Source organism: Microcaecilia unicolor, chromosome 6 (genome assembly GCF_901765095.1).
Source record: "Microcaecilia unicolor chromosome 6, aMicUni1.1, whole genome shotgun sequence".
Classification (NCBI taxonomy): domain Eukaryota; kingdom Metazoa; phylum Chordata; class Amphibia; order Gymnophiona; family Siphonopidae; genus Microcaecilia; species Microcaecilia unicolor.
Window position 1 is genome coordinate 264,121,085 of NC_044036.1, and position 23,921 is coordinate 264,145,005.

The following is a 23,921-nucleotide window of genomic DNA, read 5'->3' on the forward strand; positions in this document are numbered from 1 at the left end:
CCTCTGTCCAAGAGGTGTCGATGTGCTCCCCTTTGGACAGCCCGGAACAGCCTCCACGCCCGGAACAGAATCTGACATCGACGCCTGCATCGACCTCCATGCCTTTTTCTGCAGCCGCTCTGAATGAGAGCCTCCGGGCCGTTCTCCCAGAGATCCTGGGAGAGCTGTTGCGCCCTACCCCTCCGGTACCGGCGGTGCTTGCGCCACTGGTACCGTCGAGCGTGGCGCCGGCTGGTCCATCGCCCGGGGTGAGGTCTCCGGCGTCGGTGCCGCCTCCCAGGAAGGCTCCCCGACTACGTCGGCGGAGGGAGCTTCACCGGTGCGGGCGAGGGAGTCTACCTCTCGACGCCCCCACCGTGGCCGTGGTTCCACGGAGTCGAGCCGGGCACGGTTGCAGACACAGGTTCGTGAACTTGTGTCTGACACTGAGGGTGAGGCCTCGTGGGAAGACGAAGGAGACATCAGATATTTCTCTGACGAGGAGTCTGAGGGTCTTCCTTCTGATCCCACTCCCTCTCCTGAAAAACAGCTTTCTCCTCCCGAGAGTCTGTCTTTCGCTTCCTTTGTCCGGGAGATGTCTACGGCCATCCCCTTCCCGGTGGTTGTGGAGGACGAGCCCAGGGCTGAAATGTTTGAGCTCCTGGACTATCCTTCTCCACCTAAGGAAGCGTCCACAGTACCCATGCATCATGTCCTAAAAAAGACATTGCTGACGAACTGGACCAAGCCTTTAACTAACCCCCACATTCCCAAGAAGATTGAGTCCCAGTACCGGATCCATGGGGACCCAGAGCTGATGCGCACTCAGTTGCCTCACGACTCTGGAGTTGTGGATTTGGCCCTAAAGAAGGCTAAGAGTTCTAGGGAGCATGCTTCGGCGCCCCCGGGCAAGGACTCTAGGACCTTGGACTCCTTTGGGAGGAAGGCCTACCATTCTTCTATGCTCGTAGCCAAAATTCAGTCTTACCAGCTCTACACGAGCATACACATGCGGAACAATGTGCGGCAGTTGGCGGGCTTGGTGGATGCGCTCCCCCCTGAGCAAGCCAAGCCATTTCAGGAGGTGGTCAGGCAGCTGAAGGCGTGCAGAAAATTCCTGGCCAGAGGGGTGTATGACACCTTCGATGTTGCGTCCAGGGCCGCTGCTCAAGGTGTGGTGATGCGCAGACTCTCATGGCTGCGTGCCTCCGACCTGGAGAATAGAATCCAGCAGCGGATTGCGGACTCGCCTTGCCGTGCGGATAACATTTTTGGAGAAAAAGTCGAGCAGGTGGTAGAGCAGCTCCACCAGCGGGACACCGCATTCGACAAGTTCTCCCGCCGGCAGCCTTCAGCCTCTACCTCTACAGGTAGAAGATTTTTCGGGGGAAGGAAGACTGTTCCCTACTCTTCTGGCAAGCGTAGGTACAATCCTCCTTTTCGGCAGCCTGCGGCCCAGGCTAAGCCCCAGCGCGCTCGCTCTCGTCAGCAGCGTGCGCCTCAGCAAGGCCCCTCGGCTCCCCAGCAAAAGCAAGGGACGAGCTTTTGACTGGCTCCAGCAGAGCATAGCCGACATCCAAGTGTCAGCGCCGGGCGACCTGCCAGTCGGAGGGAGGTTGAAAGCTTTTCACCAAAGGTGGCCTCTCATAACCTCCGATCAGTGGGTTTTCCAAATAGTCCGGCAAGGATACACCCTCAATTTGGCCTCAAAACCTCCAAATTGTCCACCGGGAGCTCAGTCTTACAGCTTCCAGCACAAGCAGGTACTTGCAGAGGAACTCTCCGCCCTTCTCAGCGCCAATGCGGTCGAGCCCATGCCATCCGGGCAAGAAGGGCTGGGATTCTATTCCAGGTACTTCCTTGTGGAAAAGAAAACAGGGGGGATGCGTCCCATCCTAGACCTAAGGGCCCTGAACAAACATCTGGTCAAAGAAAAGTTCAGGATGCTTTCCCTGGGCACCCTTCTTCCCATGATTCAGGAAAATGATTGGCTATGCTCTCTGGACTTGAAGGACGCCTACACTCACATCCCGATACTGCCAGCTCACAGACAGTATCTGCGATTTCAGCTGGGCACACGTCACTTCCAGTACTGTGTGCTACCCTTTGGGCTCGCCTCTGCGCCCAGGGTGTTCACGAAGTGCTTGGCTGTAGTAGCAGCAGCACTTCGCAGGCTGGGGGTGCACGTGTTCCCATATCTCGACGATTGGCTGGTGAAGAACACATCCGAGGCAGGAGCCCTGCAGTCCATGCAGATGACTATTCGCCTCCTGGAGCTACTGGGGTTTGTGATAAATTATCCAAAGTCCCATCTTCTCCCAGTGCAGAAACTCGAATTCATAGGAGCTCTGCTGGATTCTCGGACGGCTCACGCCTATCTCCCAGAGGCGAGAGCCAACAACTTGTTGTCCCTCGTCTCGCGGGTGCGAGCGTCACAGCAGATCACAGCTCGGCAGATGTTGAGATTGCTGGGCCACATGGCCTCCACAGTTCATGTGACTCCCATGGCCCGCCTTCACATGAGATCTGCTCAATGGACCCTAGCTTCCCAGTGGTTTCAGGCTGCTGGGGATCTAGAAGACGTGATCCACCTGTCCACGAGTTTTCTCAAATCCCTGTATTGGTGGACGATTTGGTCCAATTTGACTCTGGGACGTCCTTTCCAAATTCCTCAGCCACAAAAAGTGCTGACCATGGATGCGTCTCTCCTGGGATGGGGAGCTCATGTCGATGGGCTTCACACCCAAGGAAGCTGGTCCCTCCAGGAACGCGATCTGCAGATCAATCTTCTGGAGTTGCGAGCGATCTGGAACGCTCTGAAGGCTTTCAGAGATCGGCTGTCCCACCAAATTATCCAAATTCAGACAGACAACCAGGTTGCCATGTACTAGGTCAACAAGCAGGGGGGCACCGGATCTCGCCCCCTGTGTCAGGAAGCTGTCAGCATGTGGCTCTGGGCTCGCCGTCACGGCATGGTGCTCCAAGCCACATATCTGGCAGGCGTAAACAACAGTCTGGCCGACAGGTTGAGCAGGATTATGCAACCTCACGAGTGGTCGCTCAATTCCCGTGTAGTGCGACAGATCTTCCAGGTGTGGGGCACCCCCTTGGTAGACCTCTTCGCATCTCGAGCCAACCACAAAGTCCTTCAGTTCTGTTCCAGGCTTCAGGCCCACGGCAGACTGGCATCGGATGCCTTCCTCCTGGATTGGGGGGAGGGTCTGCTGTATGCTTATCCTCCCATACCTCTGGTGGGGAAGACTTTGTTGAAACTCAAGCAAGACCGAGGCACCATGATTCTGATTGCACCTTTTTGGCCGCGTCAGATCTGGTTCCCTCTTCTTCTGGAATTGTCCTCCAAAGACCCGTGGAGATTGGAGTGTTTTCCGACCCTCATCACGCAGGACGAAGGGGCGCTTCTGCATCCCAACCTCCGGTCCCTGGCTCTCACGGCCTGGATGTTGAGAGCGTAGACTTTGCCTCTTTGGGTCTGTCAGAGGGTGTCTCCCGCATCTTGCTTGCTTCCAGGAAAGATTCCACTAAGAGGAGTTACTTCTTTCTGTGGAGGAGGTTTGCCGTCTGGTGTGACAGCAAGGCCCTAGATCCTCGCTCTTGTCCTACACAGACCCTGCTTGAATACCTTCTGTACTTGTCTGAGTCTGGTCTCAAGACCAACTCTGTAAGGGTTCACCTTAGTGCAATCAGTGCATACCATTACCGTGTGGAAGGTAAGCCGATCTCAGGACAGCCTTTAGTTGTTCGCTTCATGAGAGGTTTGCTGTTGTCAAAGCCCCCTGTCAAGCCTCCTACAGTGTCATGGGATCTCAATGTCGTTCTCACCCAGCTGATGAAACCTCCTTTTGAGCCTCTGAATTCCTGCCATCTGAAGTACTTGACCTGGAAGGTCATTTTCTTGGTGGCAGTTACTTCAGCTCGTAGAGTCAGTGAGCTTCAGGCCCTGGTAGCCCAGGCCCCTTACACCAAATTTCATCATAACAGAGTAGTCCTCCGCACTCACCCTAAGTTTCTGCCAAAGGTTGTGTCGGAGTTCCATCTGAACCAGTCAATTGTCTTGCCAACATTCTTTCCCCGTCCTCATTCCTGCCCTGCTGAACGTCAGCTGCACACATTGGACTGCAAGAGAGCATTGGCCTTCTATCTGGAGCGGACACAGCCCAACAGACAGTCCGCCCAATTGTTTGTTTCTTTTTAATCCCAACAGAAGGGGAGTGGCTGTAGGAAAACGCACCATATCCAATTGGCTAGCAGATTGCATTTCCTTCACTTACGCCCAGGCTGGGCTGGCTCTTGAGGGTCATGTCACGGCTCTTAATGTTAGAGCCATGGCAGCGTCGGTAGCCCACTTGAAGTCAGCCACTATTGAAGAGATTTGCAAAGCTGCGACGTGGTCATCTGTCCACACATTCACATCTCATTACTGCCTGCAGCAGGACACCCGACGCGACAGTCGGTTCGGGCAGTCAGTGCTTCAGAATCTGTTAGGGGTTTAGAATCCAACTCCACCCCACTAGGCCTATGTTTGTTCTGTTCCAGGCTGCACTCTCAGTTAGTTGGTAAATTTTTTAGGTCAATCTCAGTTATGTCCTCACCGTTGCGAGGCCCAATTGACCCATGGTTGTTGTTTTAAGTGAGCCTGGGGGCTAGGGATACCCCATCAGTGAGAACAAGCAGCCTGCTTGTCCTCGGAGAAAGCGAATGCTACATACCTGTAGAAGGTATTCTCCGAGGACAGCAGGCTGATTGTTCTCACAAACCCGCCCGCCTCCCCTTTGGAGTTGTGTCTTCCCTAGTCTTTGTCTTGCTACATATGAGAGTGGCCGGCACGAGCTGGTTTCGGGCGGGAAGACGGCCGCGCATGCGCGCGAGGGCTAGCAAAGGCTTTTGCTAGTGAAGATTCTGATTGGAGGGGCTGCCGTGGACGTCACCCATCAGTGAGAGCAATCAGCCTGCTGTCCTCAGAGAATACCTTCTACAGGTATGTAGCATTCGCTATATAGTCTCTCCCCCTAGTCTGACTCTGAATGAAAGGCTTCTGTTCGTTTTAGTTATTGGTTTGTCAAGACAGTTTAAGAACTTTATAAATATTTGGTTGAAATATGTATGGGAGTTTTCCCCTCATTTTTATTCTGTATTTATTATATTAGTGTTTTTTTTTACATTAAGTTTGGGTTTATTTCAGCATCGTTGACTATGCTGTTCATTCTGCTGTATTATTCTGTGTTATGCACACTTCTTCAGCCCATCTTCCCTGGTCAGAGGAAGTGGCCAGAGAAGACCAGACCTGGCTGAAGTGTTAACACAATCTCCTTAGTAGGTTTACCAGGATATGAGGGGGTGTAGGGTAAGCAAGTCCTGGTTATGCAGTACGGTAAAGCCAGGACTGGCTCAACTCTCCCTGGTAACTTGGAGTCTTCCCGGTTACTCTACTTTTAACTAATTATGTTGAAATAAGGCAGAAATAAAGAGAGATCAGTAGTACCCTTACTAAAAGGTTATTGCTGAACAGGAGGATCCTTCAAAAGCCTGAAATACTAGTGTTATTTAAGAAAATAATGTCAGACTCAGCCAAAATCATTTTGTTTTTTATGTAAAGTTTTGCAAGTATTTGATTTGCAGTTCATAGAGGATGTAATGAATTTAATTTATTCTACTTAATAGATTGCCTCTCACCAGAAGCATCATGGCAGTTTCCAATATACTGTCTTAAAGATGCAGCATTAAAACATGGAATAACAAACTTTGTGTACAAAGCAAGGTTTTCAGCTTCTTAGACAGACAAAAATAACCAGGGCTGTGGAGTTGGAGTTGGAAGCAATTTTGGGTGGAGTCAATACAAATGTACAGACTCCTACTCTTGCTTCAAAATAAATACTGCAACATTATAATATGTGATAAATTTATCATTTATACATATCTATATCTATATATTTTTGTCCTGGATCTAAATTACTGGTAAATAGTTGTATTTACCAGTACTTTTGATCTAGAACAAAAATTTAAAGCCTAATATCATTAGGAGTTGGACAGTAGAAAAATAGAGGAATTGGAGTCAAAGGTTTGATGTACCGACTCCACAACCCTAGGCCCAAGTACTGGTCAAGCTTATAGTGTTAGTAGGGAAATGATATTACAGTGAAATGAAGTTTATATATTAGAATATAATTTGAGAAATGTATTTCTCTTGATTGTAGTATTTCAGAGCATATAGTCCTTGCATTCAATAACATCACTGTGCTTTTTTTTTATTCTGGATTGTGCATCAGGCTGGTATAATGTCCACAGTGTAGACAAGTGTCTGGACTCTTTTAACTTATTTTAGTAAGAATCTATATTATGCTTGTCTTTTAACTACATACAAAATGGGAAACATATCAATGCTACTTTCTCTTATTTGTGCAAGTTAGGTAAGCATGGTAATCATGGTTTTCTTTTACATGTTGTTGCAAAGTTCCTGTCTCAGAGGATATTTAACTGCATCTGCATTGACTTGGGAACCTAAATGTTCAGACTTGTTGAGAAGTCTGTTAAAATGGCTTTCCCAGTTGTCAGCCAGTGCTTGCAGTTCCTGGGACTGAAGGGTAATAATCTCCTGTGAGTTTAGCAGAGGGCTGCCCACTGCAAGCTCTGATAATCCCCAGTGGGCCTCATTGGTTCACATTCATACAACCAAACTTTTGGTTTTGGCTGAAACAAGGCAAAAATTTTTGGCTGCAGTTTTGGCTGAAAGTGGTTAGACGATTTGAGCCAAAGCTGCAAAACCTGGTTTTGGTTGACCTCTAAACTGCATGACTAATCCATCTGTTCCCACATCTCACTTTCTCTTCACTGATCAATTTGTAATTAGTTTCACTGATAAAATCACCAAGTTGTGCTGTGCTTTTCATCCTCCTGCTACTGTGTCATCTCCTGTATCTCCAGACCCTCTCTCCTTAACTCCCCTCCAATTCCCTGATGGTTTCCTTCAGCTCTCTCACTAGTTCCAATCCCTTCACTGAACTATAGCCCTGTCAAAAACTATAGCTTCAATGAAACCCTATCTCCTCTTTTATTGATCCTCTGCCCACATATTTCCTTAAACAAGCCATTGGGCCCCTTTTGCCGTATCTTCTGTTCATGATTCTCTTCAGTCTTGCCAGTGGCTGTCTACTGGAGGACTGAAAGCAAGCAATCGTTCATCCTCACCACAAATACCCTAAATCTGATTTGTCCTCTGTTTCTAATTATAGACCCATCTCCATTTTGCCTTTTGTGGTAAAAATCACTGAAAAATTGGTTGGTATACAACTAAGTGATTTCACTGAAGGTGGTGGTGGTGGTGGTGGTGGGAAGCCCCCAATGGTCTTCATCCTAAACAAACAGGTTTCCATACTAACCATGTCACAGAGTGTATGTTTGGTCTCATCAATTTTATCAAGGTAAATCTCGATTCTAGGAAAGATATCCTGCTTATTTTGTTTGATTTATCCTCTGCATTCAATCAGGTTAACCACGTTATCCTTCTATAGCATTTTCCAGATTTCCATATCTCTGGTAATGTCTTGTCTTGGTTTAGATCCTACCATGCCTTTATTCTCAGGTTTTCCTCAGGGTTCCATCTTAAGCCCTGTACTTCTAATATTTATCTTGCTTCCCATGCTCTGCTTCTCCAACCCTTAGGCTTCACGTTTTTCATTTATGCTTACAATATTCAACTTGGCCTTTGATAATCTCTCTTTCTTTCTCTCTCTCTCTCTCTCTCTCTCTCTCTCATAGTTTTATTGATTTTATCTCCTCTAAACTAGATTAGTTCATTTTGGATAAACCAATCTGAGATTTTAAGTTAAATACAAACAAGCCCAGGTCATATTCTTTTCCTGACACTCTTCATCCCCTCCCCCCCATGCAGCCTATTTATCAAAGGTTTCCAGCTTCACTTAACTTAGTGAAGATCTGGAAATCATGATTAAGATCTTAGCTTTCTCCTTTAAATCTCACCTATTGTTCAGAAGCAATTTTTCTTACTAAAATTATATGCTCTGTTTGTTCTAGCTTAGATCTCCCTTCTCTGTGTGTTTTGCTTTTGGCTTTCGTTATAGCAGAGCTTGATTACTGTAACCCTCTATATTAGGGACACCCTTTAATCCAGTTAAGGTTTCAGTAAATACAAGAACTCAGCTGTTAAATTACTGCTAGGAAAGAAAAAAGTTGGACCATGTCACCCTCTTAATACAAACTGAGCACTGGCTTCCAACCTATCAAATTCCAGTTTTATTATACTAGTCTCCCCTTATTTGTTTCTACCCTCCTAATACCCTATTCACCATTACGGCCACTCTGCTCCTCTTAATTATTCTTTCCCATCGAATACCAAGATAGGATCATACAAGGAACTCTTCTTTTAGAGTGCTTGTCCCAACTTTTCTGAACAGTTTTCCCCTGGACATTAGAATTGCACCTTCTTTGAAACCTTTTTAGTCAGGCTTGCCCCCAGTTAAGATCTAGCTATGTTCCTGATCTGTTCTTTGGTTCATACAGGTACTTTCCTTCACCGATTTGTTCTTCATACTGTGCCCCCCCCCCCCCCAAAACCTATTGTATTGTATGATTTTGTTGAGAATTTTTTTTAAGCTGCTGATGTAAATTTCCCTGTCCTCCTGTACCTTGTCTTGTTTATTCAGATTATAGTTGATTGTAAATTGCTTAGATGTCATTGACCTATGTGCGACAAAGAGAGGGAACCAAGTACAGAAAAAGACCAAGCATAAAAAAAACAGCACAAAGGGCCTTTAAAAACAAAAGGGAACACAGGTCTTTCATTAAAAAATCCTTTAATAGTGAACTTTGATTGAAGAAAGACCCGACACGGGCCATGTTTCGGTGCTACCGCACCTGCGTCAGGTGTCTGCATTAAACACATTATAGTGAACAATCAAAAAAATGATAATAACACAACTAGATGAATATATAAATATAAAAAATCTCTTTGATAGGAACCAAGGAAACATTCATAAAAAAAACAAAATATATATAAAAAACTAGATGCATACATGAGATGAAATATTATATATTTCAAACTTATACCCACTCATTAACAAAAAAAAATAAATTGTTCATATATAAAAATATATATTTCATTTAATATTAAGAGCAATGCAAATAAATTTAGGTCAAACGAGTGTGTGTCCAAGCAAAAAATAAAATATATACACACATAAAATATATATATTAAAAAAACATATATATATATATATATATATATATATATATATATATATATATATATATATATAATCAATGAAGGACAAGAATAATAAGGAAATAACTTACCACTCCAATGACAAAGGAGACTTCAACAGACTAATTTCAAAAGGCTGATGCTTTCCAAAATTTTGCATTTTAGAAAATTGCAATTCTATGTCTTTTTTTTCTCTAAAATGTCTTAGGTTTGTATGCTGTTTGTGTTGAACATGTTGTGTATTCATCTCTGATTTGTTGGCAGTGTTGATTGAAATGCATTTATTTTGGTGCTAATATTAATTGCTTTCAATGTGATATTTATATGTGAGAATTATGTTGTCTTTTTACATATATACTTTTCTATTTTGTTATCAAATATTATATTTTTTTAAAAAAAGGTACATATCACACACAATTTTGGAAAGCATCATCAGCCTTTTGAAATTAGTCTGTTGAAGCCTCCTTTGTCATTGGTGTGGTGAGTTATTTCCTTATTTTTCCTGTCCTTCATTGATTTTATATATATATATGTTTTTTAATATATATATTTTATATGTGTATATATTTTATTTTTTGCTTGGACACACACTCGTTTGACCTAAATGTATTTACATGTTTGCTCTTAATATTAAATGAAATATATTTTTTATATATGAACAATTTATTTTTTGTTAATGAGTGGGTATAAGTTTGAAATACATATTTCATCTCATGTATGTATCTAGTTTTTTTTATATATTTTGTTTTTTTTATGAATGTTTCCTTGGTTCCTATCAGAGATTTTTTATATTTATCTAGTTGTGTTATTATTATCATTTTTTTTGATTGTTTACTGTAATGTATTTAAAGCAGACCCCGGACGCAGGTGCGGTAGCACCGAAACATGGCCCGTGTCGGGTCTTTCTTCAATCAAAGTTCACTATTAAAGAATTTTTTAATGAAAGAACTGTGTTCCCTTTTGTTTTTAAAGGCCCTTTGAGCTGTTTTTTTTTTGTTGTTTTGATTGACCTATGTGCAGCATATCAAATAAATATAAGCTACGACCTAAAGGGGGAAGGAGTATTTAGATTAAGCTCAAGCCTTTTCAGTAGTAGCTCAAGGCAAGTTGCATTTAGGTAAAGTAGGCATTTAAAATTCATTTGTTGCTATTTTTATACTTTTTAAAATTTTTATTTAGATAGAGCAAAAGGAAAGGAAGAGCAGTACTGATACGCTGTATGAGGTGGTCTGTTTAGAAAGTGAATCAGAAAGAGAGAGAAGGAAAACTACAGCAAGCCCCTCAATCCGTATTCCACAGTCTGGATCACAGGGTTCGATGATTCCGTCACCCCCAGAGGATGATGAAGAGGAAGGTAAGGCACAGGCTACAATGAATTACATAATTTCATTTTTATTAATGAACATCAATAGACTTACAATTTGTAACTGGTAATCTGAGTAACTTTAAACATCTCCCCAGTTGATTGCAGTAGTAGAACTGGGGCTCTCTTCCGATGGAAAGCTGGAGAGGATACACCCTGGAAAAGTGGAATCCATCACTCTGGGCTGAAGGACTTAACCCTAATTCAGAAGCCATTTTAATTTTGTGTTGGGTACAGATGCAATGAATCAATGATTATCTGCTTTTTAGCATTTTCTTCTACTTAGTACATTAAGGTCTAAAAGTGATGTATTAACAGTCAGAAACATGCTTATGGCCAATTTCAGTGGTAAAGAGTCAAAATATTAAATCATATCACAATGACATTACTGTTTTTAATCCTGAGTACTTGTGAAACTTGAATTGCAGGATCTTATGAATATTCATTGTTACAGAGAACCATATATAATCTGGGGACATCTAGAGCTGAATTTCAGAGAAGCTGCAACACTGTTGTTGTCTGCTATTTTGGTTTTGTTTTCAGTCCATATTCCAGTTGATGCCTGATACCTAACCCGTTGTTGGTTCCCTACAGCTGGTTTTGGTTTTCGTTTGTGTGCTCCTAATGAACATACACAAGATGTATTGTGAGGATTTGCTGAAGGATCTTGTGAGACTAGGAGCCCTCTTTATTAAGCAGTGCCAAGGGCATGTTAGCGTTTTTAGCGCATGCTAATGATTAGTATATGCTAAACGCTGATGCCCAAAGGAATATGGTTGACTCGAGTGTTTAGCGCGTGCTAATAATGCTAGCGCAGCTTAGTAAACAAGGCCCTAGGAGAGTGGATAGCTCTCTATGCAGATGACATTTAACGTGGACAACTGCAAAATGATGCACATGAGGGGGAAAAATCCAACTACAGGTACAAAATGCTGGGGTCTGAGGTAGGAGACATCATTCAAAGAAAAAAAGATGGAGGCATTGGGGTCAATACTTCTGAAATTTTCAGTCCAGTGTGCTGTGTTTGCTAAAAATGCAAGTGAATGTTAGGGATTGTTCGAAAAGGGATGGAGAACCAAATAGAATATCATTATGCCTTTGGATAAGTCTCTGGTGCATCCATATCCTTATTGTTTACAATCCTGGACATCCCATCTCAAAAGCATAAAGACAGTAGAGAAAGGGTTATGATAGAAGCGTAACCATTTCTCACTCCTAATTTTTAAAAATAGGATACAATTGTATTGGCATGTCAACTAAGAGGACACTCCATGAAACTAATGACCAGCTTGTTGAAAACAAATCATAGGAAGTGGGTTTTTAGGCAGCACATTTAAGCTGTGCAGGTTGTGGTCAAGGGAACCAACATAGTGGGTTCCAAAAGGATTGGATAAGTTTCTGGAGAAGTCTATAAAAATTATTAGTCAGGTAGACTTGGAAGAGCCATTGCTTATCCCTGAAAATAAACTATGAGAAATAGAGCTACTATTTGGGATCTGCCAGGTATTTGTGACCTGGACCGGGTAACTGTCTGAAGCAGGATGGGATGCTGGGCTCAGTTAACTTTGATTTGACTTAGCATGGTTTTTCTTATGTTCTGATTTACATGCAGTGCAGATAACATTTTATGCATTTTCATTCAGTTTATTCAGGACTGGCTAAGGGACCACATTGGGCACCACTGGTCTAAATGAAGTTAGTTTCATTCTGAGATTAAAGTTTTAGCCATGCACAATGGCTGAAATAGTCGAGTAAATGCAAATCATGATTTCTAACATAGTAAATGATGGGAGATATGACCTAAATGATCCATCCAGTCTGCCCAACAGTCACATTATCAATTCATGATTAAATCAACAATGAATGTGATATAAAATACTTGATCATGGTGTTTCTTTGGCATTTCTGGTACATAGACAGTAGAAGTCTGCCCAGCACTGTCCTTACGTTACAACTACTGGCGTTGCCGTCAAATCTCACTCCAGCCTATCCAAATTTGTCTTATTTGCGGGACACAGACCGTAAAAGTCTGCCCGGCACTGTCCCTCATGTTCTAGCAACTGAATTTGATACCAAAGCCCTTTCCAACCCATCCTAAACCAGATTGCCTTATATGGAGGAACAAACCATACGAGTCTGCCCAGCACTGGCCTTAGTTCTTCACAGCAGGAGTCGCCGTTTAAGTTTTTTTACATGCAGCCATTTAAGTTTTATAGTTTTTTATACCGTCTGTTTTCTAATTAGAGATCTTCTGTGTTGATCCCACACCTTTTTGAATTCCGTCACCATTTTTGTCTCTACCACCTCCCTCGGGAGGGTGTTTCAGACATTGACCACCTTCTCTGTGAAAAAGAATTTCCTGACATTACTCCCAAGTCTACCACCCCTACAACCTCAATTCATGTCCTATAGTTTTACCATTTCCCCTTCTCTGGAAAAAATTTGTTTCTGTATTAATACCTTTCAAGTATTAAAAACGTCTGTATCATTTCTAGTTTGACTTGCAAAAATTGATGTGTTGTCATGGTTGCAGTGTTTTTCAGATTTGGTTTTCTGTTACTGTTTACACAGATAACGATGAACCTCTCTTGAGTGGTTCTGGTGATGTTTCTAAAGAATGTGCAGAAAAAATCCTTGAAACCTGGGGAGACCTTCTATCAAAATGGTTAGTAAAAAGAACAAAGCTTGTACAATCCTGTGTGTGAAGTATGTTTTTGTTAAGGCAGTCTTCGCTTTTTGAAGATGTGCAGTATATTTGTTTTGTTTTTTTTAAACATGAGATAGTTACAGTTTAGGCCTGAATGGAGTAGAAGTGTAACCTGGTGGTTAGAGCAAGTTGACAACCAACCCCACTTCTCCTATCAGTGTTTTTGTCATCTTGGACAAACCGTTTCACTCTCCATTGACTCAGATGTAAAGCTTAAATTGTAAGGCCTCTTGGGCAGGGAATACCTGCATGGAAATCATCTTGAACTTGTATTTGGAAAGGTGCATTATCAAATCTAAAATCCAACTATATTAATGGATTCCACTGACTTATTGGATGTGTTGTCAAGATAAAGAAGTAATTTGATCACAATGACCAAGTCCTGACCTCTATTCCACATCCCCTGTACTATTACTTTGAGCATGTAGACAGGTGTCAACAAGCAACACATCTTATATATGCTGCCACCTCTTCTGAGGTCTGAGGGAGGGGGGGGGAGGAGTGATGATACCAAGGGATGGGAGGTGGGGGATGGTGGGGATGCCAGGAAGTGGGAGGGAAAGAAAAATGGTGATGTCAAGGTGTAGAGGGAGAGAGGTAAAGAAATCTGGTGATGCTTGGAGGAGACTGGTAGAGAAAAGAAAGTGGTGACACCTCTGTGCTTAGGGGTTGTTGGGGGGAGGGGAGTGAAAGGGATGAGAAGGAAAAGGAATAATGGTGATACCATGGGCAAGTGGGAGAAAGGAAAGGCGTTGATATGGGGGAGTGGGACACTGATGTCACAGAGTGGAACCCAGTGCTTGGGTGTGCTGTTGACACAAAAAAGGTTCTGAACCGTTGTGATTTAAATAACTACTAGAATCCCTAGATAACAGAGGTGCCTGTTGGGGACACATTTCTGTGCAATAATGTGTGTATTAGGAAGTCATTGCTTTCCTTTTTATTTATATACCTTTGAGACTAGAGTTGATTTTAATTTAGGCATCTCAATTTGAGCGTGAGGCCCAGACAGTTGTCGTCATTGGTGAGAAGTGGTGTCCCAGAGGCACTGAGAGGAGAAGTGTGGCAGCTGCTAGCAGGATGTCAGAACAATGACCATCTGGTAGAAAAGTATCGCATTCTCATCACAAAGGTAAGAGAAATTATAATATTTGTCCAGTAAATAATTTGAAAGATGAAAATAAGCAGGGTAATTTTTCTTCATAAGCAACAGTGGAAACTAAGATGAAAAATAGGTACAGAGACACACAGGAAGACATAATGCTTTATTACATTTATATTCTATGTAATCAATTCATAAAGATTGCCTTAAGTAGCTTACAACAATTAAAAATATTTATAATACTTTTTTTTAATAGTACATTGATCTGGCACTTTATTATCCAGAATGTTCTGTTTTCTGGCACCTCAATCATAACTTTCCAAGGGGGGGGGGATAACAGACAAAAGGATTGCAGCTTTTGTTTCTTCCCTTATCTGCTCTGTGTTCCCCAACCTCACCTTGATTGCTTCTCCTCCCTGCAAGGGACTGGAGGAAACAAAAATGGCAGAAAGGGGAGGACTATAAGGAAGCAAAGTAGATCTTCTTTGCTTTGTGGTTGGTCCAGCCTCACCACCTTTCCTCCTGTTCCTGCATGGTACTGCCAGGGAGGAGAAGAGACTGGAGCAGGAAGCAGAAGGCTCTCAAACAGGCAAATTTGATTGACACCCCTTATCAGTGGCGTTCCTAGGGGGGGGCTGAAACCCGGGGCGGATCGCCGATGTGCAGCGCCCCCCCCCCCCCCCCCGGGTGCACGCCGGGGGGGGGGGGGGGTTGCTGCACGCGCCTGTCCTCCGTTGTTCCATGCTTCTTCTCTGCCCCGGAACAGGAAGTAACCTGTTCCGGGGCAGAGAAGAAACATGGAACAACGGAGAACAGACGCGCCCGGCATGCATCCGGGGCAGACCGCACCCACCGCCCCCCCCCCCTTAGGAACGCCACTGCCCCTTATTCCCTATTTGTGTCAAATAGTACTTTTCAAGTGCAACAATAAAATCTGAGAATTATTTTCCTTTGCCCTTCCAAGTGACATTTGCAAGGACTAGGTATCTTTATATTTTTTTATGCAAACTTTTTGTACACTTTGTTTTGGATCTTGAAGTTTCCCAACATGAGCTGCGGTAGAATGCCCTTAACTATTTTGGATTTAGTCCTATTGGTAGTAGTTGAAATAATTAAGATATGACTATTTGTGACTCTTTTATTTTCATGTTGGGAAGATTTAGGGGTTGATACTTAGCATGGTTTAAGTGACTAGGATAGACTCCTGGCTGCTTAAACCACTCTGAGCGGGCTGGGAGCTGAAATTTCAGTAATACTTGACTTGGATGGTCCTGTTGAACATTGGTTCTGACCACCAGGGCACACTCTAGTTAGTGTCAAAGTGGAGTCTGGGAGAAGCATCATAGCTTATGGGCACTCGCCTATATTCAGTGCTGGCACACGCCTATATTCAGTGGACAAGTTGGACCACACAAAAGACAACCCTTGTTAGCTATGCAGGTGTGGCATTGATTGGCCATAACTGCATAACTTTCTGGCACCATCAAAATCCTGAGTATTTAGTGCCGGTGCCCAGATATGGTCTGGCACTGAATATCCAGGTCTAATTTTCAAGGCTGTGACAACTATGATGCTTCACTTTGGTAAGAAGGCCTTTTGTGTTACAGGTCTGAACAATATTTTGGGCAAGAACAAAAATATGTTGGATAATTTTTTGAATTGTTTCTAATAAGCTGTGGTGCTGATTTACTATGTTACATGTTTCACGCTTGGGTTGAGTTCTGGAGGACTAATACACTTGATAAATTATTTTCACTGCATTGGTTACATTTTAAAAACTTTCAACTATGAGCAAGGAAATGACGTCAGCGAGCTAAGAATGGATGCTTAATTCAAGCACTCCGTCATCAGCCGGGAAAACCCCCTGGAATAGGTGGCTTGGAGGAGCATAATTGAACGAAAACGTCTATCTCCATGGGCGTTTATCTCCGAGAACGGGTCCGTGAAGGGGTGGACCGAACCGTATTTTCGAAAAAAATAGACGTCCATGTTTTATTCGACAATTTGTGAGCTGGGCGTTTTTGTTTTTCAGCGATAATGGAAAATGAAAGCGCCCAGCTCAAAAACGAATAAATCCAAGGCATTTGTTCGTGGGAGGGGCCAGGATTCGTAGTGCACTGGTCCCCCTCACATGCCAGGACACCAACCAGGCACCCTAGGGGGCACTTTTACAAAAACAAAAAAAAAAAGGTAAAAGAGCTCCCAGGTGCATAGCACCCTTCCCTTGTGTGTTGAGCCCCCCAAATCCCCCTCAAAATCCACTGCCCACAAGTCTACACCATTACTATAGCCCTAAGGGGTGAAGGGGGCACCTACATGTGGGTTTGGGGGGGTTGGACGACTAAGCATTAAGCAGCACAATTGTAACAGGTAGGGGGGGGGGATGGGCCTGGGTCCACCTGCCTGAAGTCCACTGCACCCCCTAACAACTGCTCCAGGGACCTGCATACTGCTGCCAGGGAGGTGGGTATGACATTTGAGGGTGAAAATAAAAAGTTGTGAAACATCATGTTTTGTGGTGGGAGGGGGTTAGTGACCACTGGGGGAGTCAGGGGAGGTCATCCCCGATTCCCTCTGGTGGTAATCTGGTCATTTAGGGCACTTATTGGGGCCTTATTCGTGAAAAAACAGGGTCCAGGAAAAGTGCCCTAAATTCTAGCTACAAACGCATACTTTTTTTCCATTATCGGCGAAAGGCGCCCATCTCTCCTCGGCCGATAACCACACCCCAGTTCCGCCTCCGACACGCCCCCGTCAACTTTGTACGCTTCCGCGATGGAGTGCAGTTGAAAACGTCCAAAATCGGCTTTCCATTATACCGATTTATTCGTTTTTGTGAGATAAACGTCTATCTCCCGATTTGGGTCGAAATCTAGGCGTTTTTCTCTTTCAATTATAAGGTGGTTGATGGGACTTCCTATCTCTCCTCTCACAGTGTGTTAGTGATGACATCTCGGTGGAAACCGGAGGATGGGAAGCTAGCTGCAGGTGTGCAGGAATGGCCGCTTAGTAAAGGTTCATGTGGTGTGGTGCGGGCCAGGCTGGGGGGAGGAGTGCTGTGGCATTTGTGCTGGGGACCGCTGCCTGCCATAGTGGTGGACTCGTCTGGGTCAGTCACAAAGGCTGATCTGCAGGCATGGATGGTGGAACTAAAGGATGAATTTGGGTCATTCAAGTCCCAAATCCAGGATGCTGTAGAGGAATTTAAGGCAGATCTGGCGGAGATGAGCACGTGCATCGATGGGGTGGAGATCCAAATGGATAGCTATGAGGACACGGTGTCAGAGCTTCAGACTGGACTGGAGGCGCTGCGAGCTGAATACCAGGAGCTTGTGACTAAGATGGAAAACCTCGAGAATAGATCTCGGTGAAATAATGTACGACAAAGAGGCGTGCCCAAGACTGTGGACTTTAATAATGCTCTGGTTGTTGTTCAGGAGTTTGTGGCCTGGTTGTTATCTGATGTGCCCACAGTGGTTATGATTGAGTGAGCCCACAGGTCATTGGGTCCCCGAATTGTGGACAAGCTGCAGGACATTGCGATGTGTTTCCATCGATTTGCATATAAGGAACGGCTGATGTGCAAGGCTTGAGAGAGGGGTTGTCTTGCCTGCCTAGGGATGGAGGTGGCATTGTACCAGGACTTGGCTTATAGCACACTACAGAAACAAAAGGCTGTTTGAGAGATTACAGAGGCGATGCAGCAGGCTTAGTGAAGATATAAGTGAACCTTTCCGTTTGGGCTAGTAGTCACTGTCAAAGGGGTCCACAAGAAGGTAACTACTGTGGAGGAAGCGATGGACCTGCTTTAAAAATAAGGGCGTGGATCTCTCACCTACACTAACTTTGAGTGCTGAGCGGTTGGACTTTTGTGAGAAATTGGCTGGCTTCCGGTGGCAAAAGGTGTACAGGAGTGTGCGCCAGTGGGGCTGTGCCTCTAAGTTGAGAGTGGACACAGGGCTTTGCTGACAGGGCTGTTCCTTGGATTTCTGCATATTTGGACACTGTTGCTTATGCTACATCTGGGTGACTTATGCTGGAGATTTGCAGTTTTTCCTTTCTGAACTGATTTGTGTGGCTGGGGGTGAGAGGTGGGAGGGATATGTATATTAGTTTCTCCGAGGACAAGCAGGCTGCTTGTTCTCACTGATGGGTGACGTCCACGGCAGCCCCTCCAATCGGAAACTTCACTAGCAAAGTCCTTTGCTAGCCCTCGCGCGCCCGCGCGCACCGCGCATGCGCGGCCGTCTTCCCGCCCGAAACCGGCTCGAGCCGGCCAGTCTTCTTTTGTCCGCACTCGGTACGGTCGTGTTTTCGCCGTGTCGAGCCCCGGAAAGTCGACCTCGCGCGTCCAATTTGTTTGAACGTGTTTTTTTCCTTCGGGAAAGCTTTGTCCTAGTCGGGAAGTGCTCCGGAAACCCCCCGCCGGGTTTCGTGTAAATCCTCCCCGTACTTCCAGCTTTTTTGCCCCGGTAAGTTTTCTTTCGTCGTCGGGGTAGGCCTCTTTTCGGCCTCGGTCGAGATTTTTTCTCCCTCTAAATTTGGTGCTTCAAATTTCGCCATTTCGGCTTTTGATTTCGCCGGCGTGATTTTTCCGCCCATGACATCGAAGCCTTCCAGCGGCTTCAAGAAGTGCACCCAGTGCGCCCGGGTTATCTCGCTCACTGATCGACACTCTTCGTGTCTTCAGTGTCTGGGGGCCGAGCACCGCCCTCAGAACTGCAGTCTGTGTTCCCTGCTTCAAAGGCGGACTCAGGTAGCGAGACTAGCCCAGTGGAACGTGTTGTTCTCGGGCTCTTCGTCGGCATCGGCACCGGGATCTTCGAGTGCATCGACGTCGTCAGCGTCCAGACCATCTTCCTCGGCCGCCCCTGCATCGAGTGCATCGAGGCATCGGGCCTCTGCATCGGCGCCGAGACATCGGATAGCTGCATCGACGTCGGTGGTACCAGGACCTCGTCTGCTGATGTCGTCGGACGGTGGTGCATCGGGTGGAGTGCAGGTGAGGGCTGTCCATTCCCCTGCTGGTGGCGGTGAGCCCTCGGGTGGGTCTCCGCCTACCCTGAGGGCTCCTGCGGTACAGCCCCCCCGAGATCGACCTTCTTCAGTCTCGGCCCCGAGGAAGCGACGGGTGGATTCGACGTCCTCCTCGTCGGTGCCGGGGAGCTCCGGTGACATGCTTCGGAAGAAATCGAAGAAGCATCGACACCGGTCTCCTCCCCGTGTCGGCACCGAGAGCTCTGGGTCGCCGAGGGATTCGGCCCCCAGCAGGCATCGGCACCGAGAGGACCGCTCACCCTCTGTTCAGGAGGTGTCGATGCGCTCCGCTCTGGACAGCCCGGAACAGCCTCCACGCCCGGAACAGGTACTGACGTCGACGCCTGCATCGACCTCTCAGCCTTTCTCTGCAGCCGCTCTAAACGAGAGCCTCCGGGCCGTTCTCCCAGAGATTCTGGGAGAGCTGTTGCGCCCTACCCCTCCGGTACCGGCGGTGCTTGCGCCGCCGGTACCGTCGAGCGTGGCGCCGGCTGGCCCATCGCCCAGGTTGAGGTCCCCGATGTCGGTACCGCGTGCGGTACCGACCGCGGCCACCTCCCAGGAAGGCTCCCCGACTACGTCGGCGGAGGGAGCTTCGCCGATGCGGGCGAGGGAGTCTACCTCTCGACGCCCCCATCGTGGACGGGGTTCCACGGAGTCGAGCAGGGCGAGGTTGCAGACACAGGTCCGTGAACTTGTGTCTGACACCGAGGGTGAGGCCTCGTGGGAGGAAGAGGAAGATCCCAGATATTTCTCTGACGAGGAGTCTGGGGGTCTTCCGTCTGATCCCACTCCCTCTCCTGAGAGACAGCTTTCTCCTCCCGAGAGTCTGTCTTTTGCCTCCTTTGTCCGGGAGATGTCTACGGCCATCCCCTTCCCGGTGGTTGTGGAGGACGAGCCCAGGGCTGAAATGTTTGAGCTCCTGGACTATCCTTCTCCACCTAAGGAAGCGTCCACTGTTCCCTTGCACCATGTCCTGAAGAAGACATTGCTTGCGAACTGGACCAAACCATTAACTAATCCCCACATTCCCAAGAAGATCGAGTCCCAGTACCGGATCCATGGGGACCCAGAGCTGATGCGCACTCAGTTGCCTCATGACTCTGGAGTTGTGGATTTGGCCCTAAAGAAGGCTAAGAGTTCTAGGGAACATGCTTCGGCGCCCCCGGGCAAGGACGCTAGAACCTTAGACTCCTTTGGGAGGAAGGCCTACCATTCCTCTATGCTCGTGTCCAAGATCCAGTCTTACCAGCTCTACACGAGCATACACATGCGGAATAATGTGCGGCAGTTGGCGGGCTTGGTTGATGCTCTTCCCCCTGAGCAAGCCAAGCCTTTTCAGGAGGTGGTCAGGCAGCTGAAGGCGTGCAGAAAATTCCTGGCCAGAGGAGTTTATGACACTTTTGATGTTGCGTCCAGGGCCGCTGCTCAAGGTGTGGTGATGCGCAGGCTCTCATGGCTGCGTGCCGCCGACCTGGAGAATAGAATCCAGCAGCGGATTACGGACTTGCCTTGCCGTGCGGATAACATTTTTGGCGAAAAAGTCGAGCAGGTGGTAGAGTCTCTCCACCAGCGGGACACCGCATTCGACAAGTTCGCCCGCCGGCAGCCTTCAGCTTCTACCTCTACAGGTAGACGATTTTTCGGGGGAAGGAAGACTGTTCCCTATACTTCTGGCAAGCGTAGGTACAATCCTCCTTCCCGACAGCCTGCGGCCCAGGCTAAGCCCCAGCGCGCTCGCTCTCGTCAGCAGCGTGCGAATCAGCAAGGCCCCGCGGCTCCCCAGCAAAAGCAAGGGGCGAGCTTTTGACTGGCTCCAGCAGAGCATAGCCGACATCCAAGTGTCAGTGCCGGGCGACCTGCCTGTCGGAGGGAGGTTGAAAGCTTTTCACCAAAGGTGGCCTCTTATAACCTCCGATCAGTGGGTTCTCCAAATAGTCCGGCAAGGATACACCCTCAATTTGGCCTCTCAACCTCCAAATTGTCCACCGGGAGCTCAGTCCTACAGCTTCCAGCACAAGCAGGTACTTGCAGAGGAACTCTCCGCCCTTCTCAGCGCCAATGCGGTCGAGCCTGTGCCATCCGGGCAAGAAGGGCTGGGGTTCTATTCCAGGTACTTCCTTGTGGAAAAGAAAACAGGGGGGATGCGTCCCATCCTAGACCTAAGGGCCCTGAACAAATATCTCGTAAAAGAAAAGTTCAGGATGCTTTCCCTGGGCACCCTTCTCCCCATGATTCAGCAAAACGATTGGCTATGCTCTCTGGACTTGAAGGATGCCTACACACACATCCCGATACTGCCAGCTCACAGACAGTATCTGCGATTTCAGCTGGGCGCACGCCACTTCCAGTACTGTGTGCTACCCTTTGGGCTCGCCTCTGCGCCCAGGGTGTTCACAAAGTGCCTAGCTGTGGTAGCAGTGGCGCTTCGCAGGCTGGGGGTGCACGTGTTCCCATATCTCGACGATTGGCTGGTGAAGAACACATCCGAGGCAGGAGCCCTGCAGTCCATGCAGATGACTATTCGCCTCCTGGAGCTACTGGGGTTTGTGATAAATTACCCAAAGTCCCATCTTCTCCCAGTGCAGAAACTCGAATTCATCGGAGCCCTGCTGGATTCTCGGACGGCTCGCGCCTATCTCCCAGAGGCGAGGGCCAACAACTTGTTGTCCCTCGTCTCGCGGGTGCGAGCGTCCCAGCAGATCACAGCTCGGCAGATGTTGAGATTGCTGGGCCACATGGCTTCCACAGTTCATGTGACTCCCATGGCCCGCCTTCACATGAGATCTGCTCAATGGACCCTAGCCTCCCAGTGGTATCAGGCCGCCGGGGGTCTAGAGGACGTGATCCACCTGTCCACGAGTTTTCTCGAATCCCTGTATTGGTGGACGATTTGCTCCAATTTGACTCTGGGACGTCCCTTCCAAATTCCTCAGCCTCAAAAAGTGCTGACCACGGATGCGTCTCTCCTGGGATGGGGAGCTCATGTCGATGGGCTTCACACCCAAGGAAGGTGGTCCCTCCAAGAAAGCGATCTACAGATCAATCTTCTGGAGTTGCGAGCGATCTGGAACGCTCTGAAGGCTTTCAGAGATCGGCTGTCCCACCAAATTATCCAAATTCAGACAGACAATCAGGTTGCCATGTACTACGTCAACAAGCAGGGGGGCACCGGATCTCGCCCCCTGTGTCAGGAAGCCGTCAGCATGTGGCTCTGGGCTCGCCGTCAAGGCATGGTGCTCCAAGCCACATATCTGGCAGGCGTAAACAACAGTCTGGCCGACAGGTTGAGCAGGATTATGCAACCTCACGAGTGGTCGCTCAATTCCCGTGTGGTGCGACAGATCTTCCGGGCGTGGGGCACCCCCCTGGTGGATCTCTTCGCATCTCAAGTGAACCACAAGGTCCCTCAGTTCTGTTCCAGGCTTCAGGCCCACGGCAGACTGGCGTCGGATGCCTTCCTCCTGGATTGGGGGGAAGGTCTGCTGTATGCTTATCCTCCCATTCCTCTGGTGGGGAAGACTTTGTTGAAACTCAAGCAAGACCGAGGCACCATGATTCTGATTGCTCCCTTTTGGCCGCGTCAGATCTGGTTCCCTCTTCTTCTGGAGTTATCCTCCGAAGAACCGTGGAGATTGGGGTGTTTTCCGACCCTCATCACGCAGGACGAAGGGGCTCTGCTGCATCCCAACCTCCAGTCCCTGGCTCTCACGGCCTGGATGTTGAGGGCGTAGACTTTGCCTCTTTGGGTCTGCCAGAGGGTGTCTCCCGCATCTTGCTTGCTTCCAGGAAAGACTCCACTAAGAGAAGTTACTTCTTTCATTGGAGGAGGTTTGCCGTCTGGTGTGACAGCAAGGCCCTAGATCCTCGCTCTTGTCCTACACAGACCCTGCTTGAATACCTTCTCCACTTGTCTGAGTCTGGTCTGAAGACCAACTCCGTAAGGGTTCACCTTAGTGCAATCAGTGCATACCATTACCAAGTGGAAGGTAAGCCGATCTCAGGACAGCCTTTAGTTGTTCGCTTCATGAGAGGTTTGCTTTTGTCAAAGCCCCCTGTCAAGCCTCCTACAGTGTCATGGGATCTCAATGTCGTTCTCACCCAGCTGATGAAACCTCCTTTCGAGCCACTGAATTCCTGCCATCCGAAGTACTTGACCTGGAAGGTCATTTTCTTGGTGGCAGTTACCTCGGCTCGTAGAGTCAGTGAGCTTCAGGCCCTGGTAGCCCAGGCCCCTTACACCAAATTTCATCACAACAGAGTAGTCCTCCGCACTCACCCTAAGTTTCTGCCAAAGGTTGTGTCGGAGTTCCATCTGAACCAGTCAATTGTCTTGCCAACATTCTTTCCCCGTCCTCATTCCTGCCCTGCTGAACGTCAGCTGCACACATTGGACTGCAAGAGAGCATTGGCCTTCTATCTGGAGCGGACACAGCCCCACAGACAGTCCGCCCAATTGTTTGTTTCTTTTGATCCCAACAAGAGGGGAGTGGCTGTA

General features: G+C 47.1%; 1 protein-coding gene across 3 annotated transcripts in view; it reads left to right on the plus strand.

Annotated features, from left to right (window-relative positions):
• Nucleotides 1-23,921, plus strand: part of RABGAP1 (RAB GTPase activating protein 1) — a 495,691-nt gene that overhangs the window by 253,419 nt on the left and 218,351 nt on the right. For all 3 annotated transcript variants that reach the window (XM_030207329.1, XM_030207331.1, XM_030207330.1), the window contains exons 11-13: nt 10,394-10,568; nt 13,149-13,242; nt 14,266-14,416. In XM_030207329.1, coding sequence (XP_030063189.1) covers nt 10,394-10,568; nt 13,149-13,242; nt 14,266-14,416 — 420 coding nt within the window. The remainder of the gene's footprint in view (nt 1-10,393; nt 10,569-13,148; nt 13,243-14,265; nt 14,417-23,921) is intronic.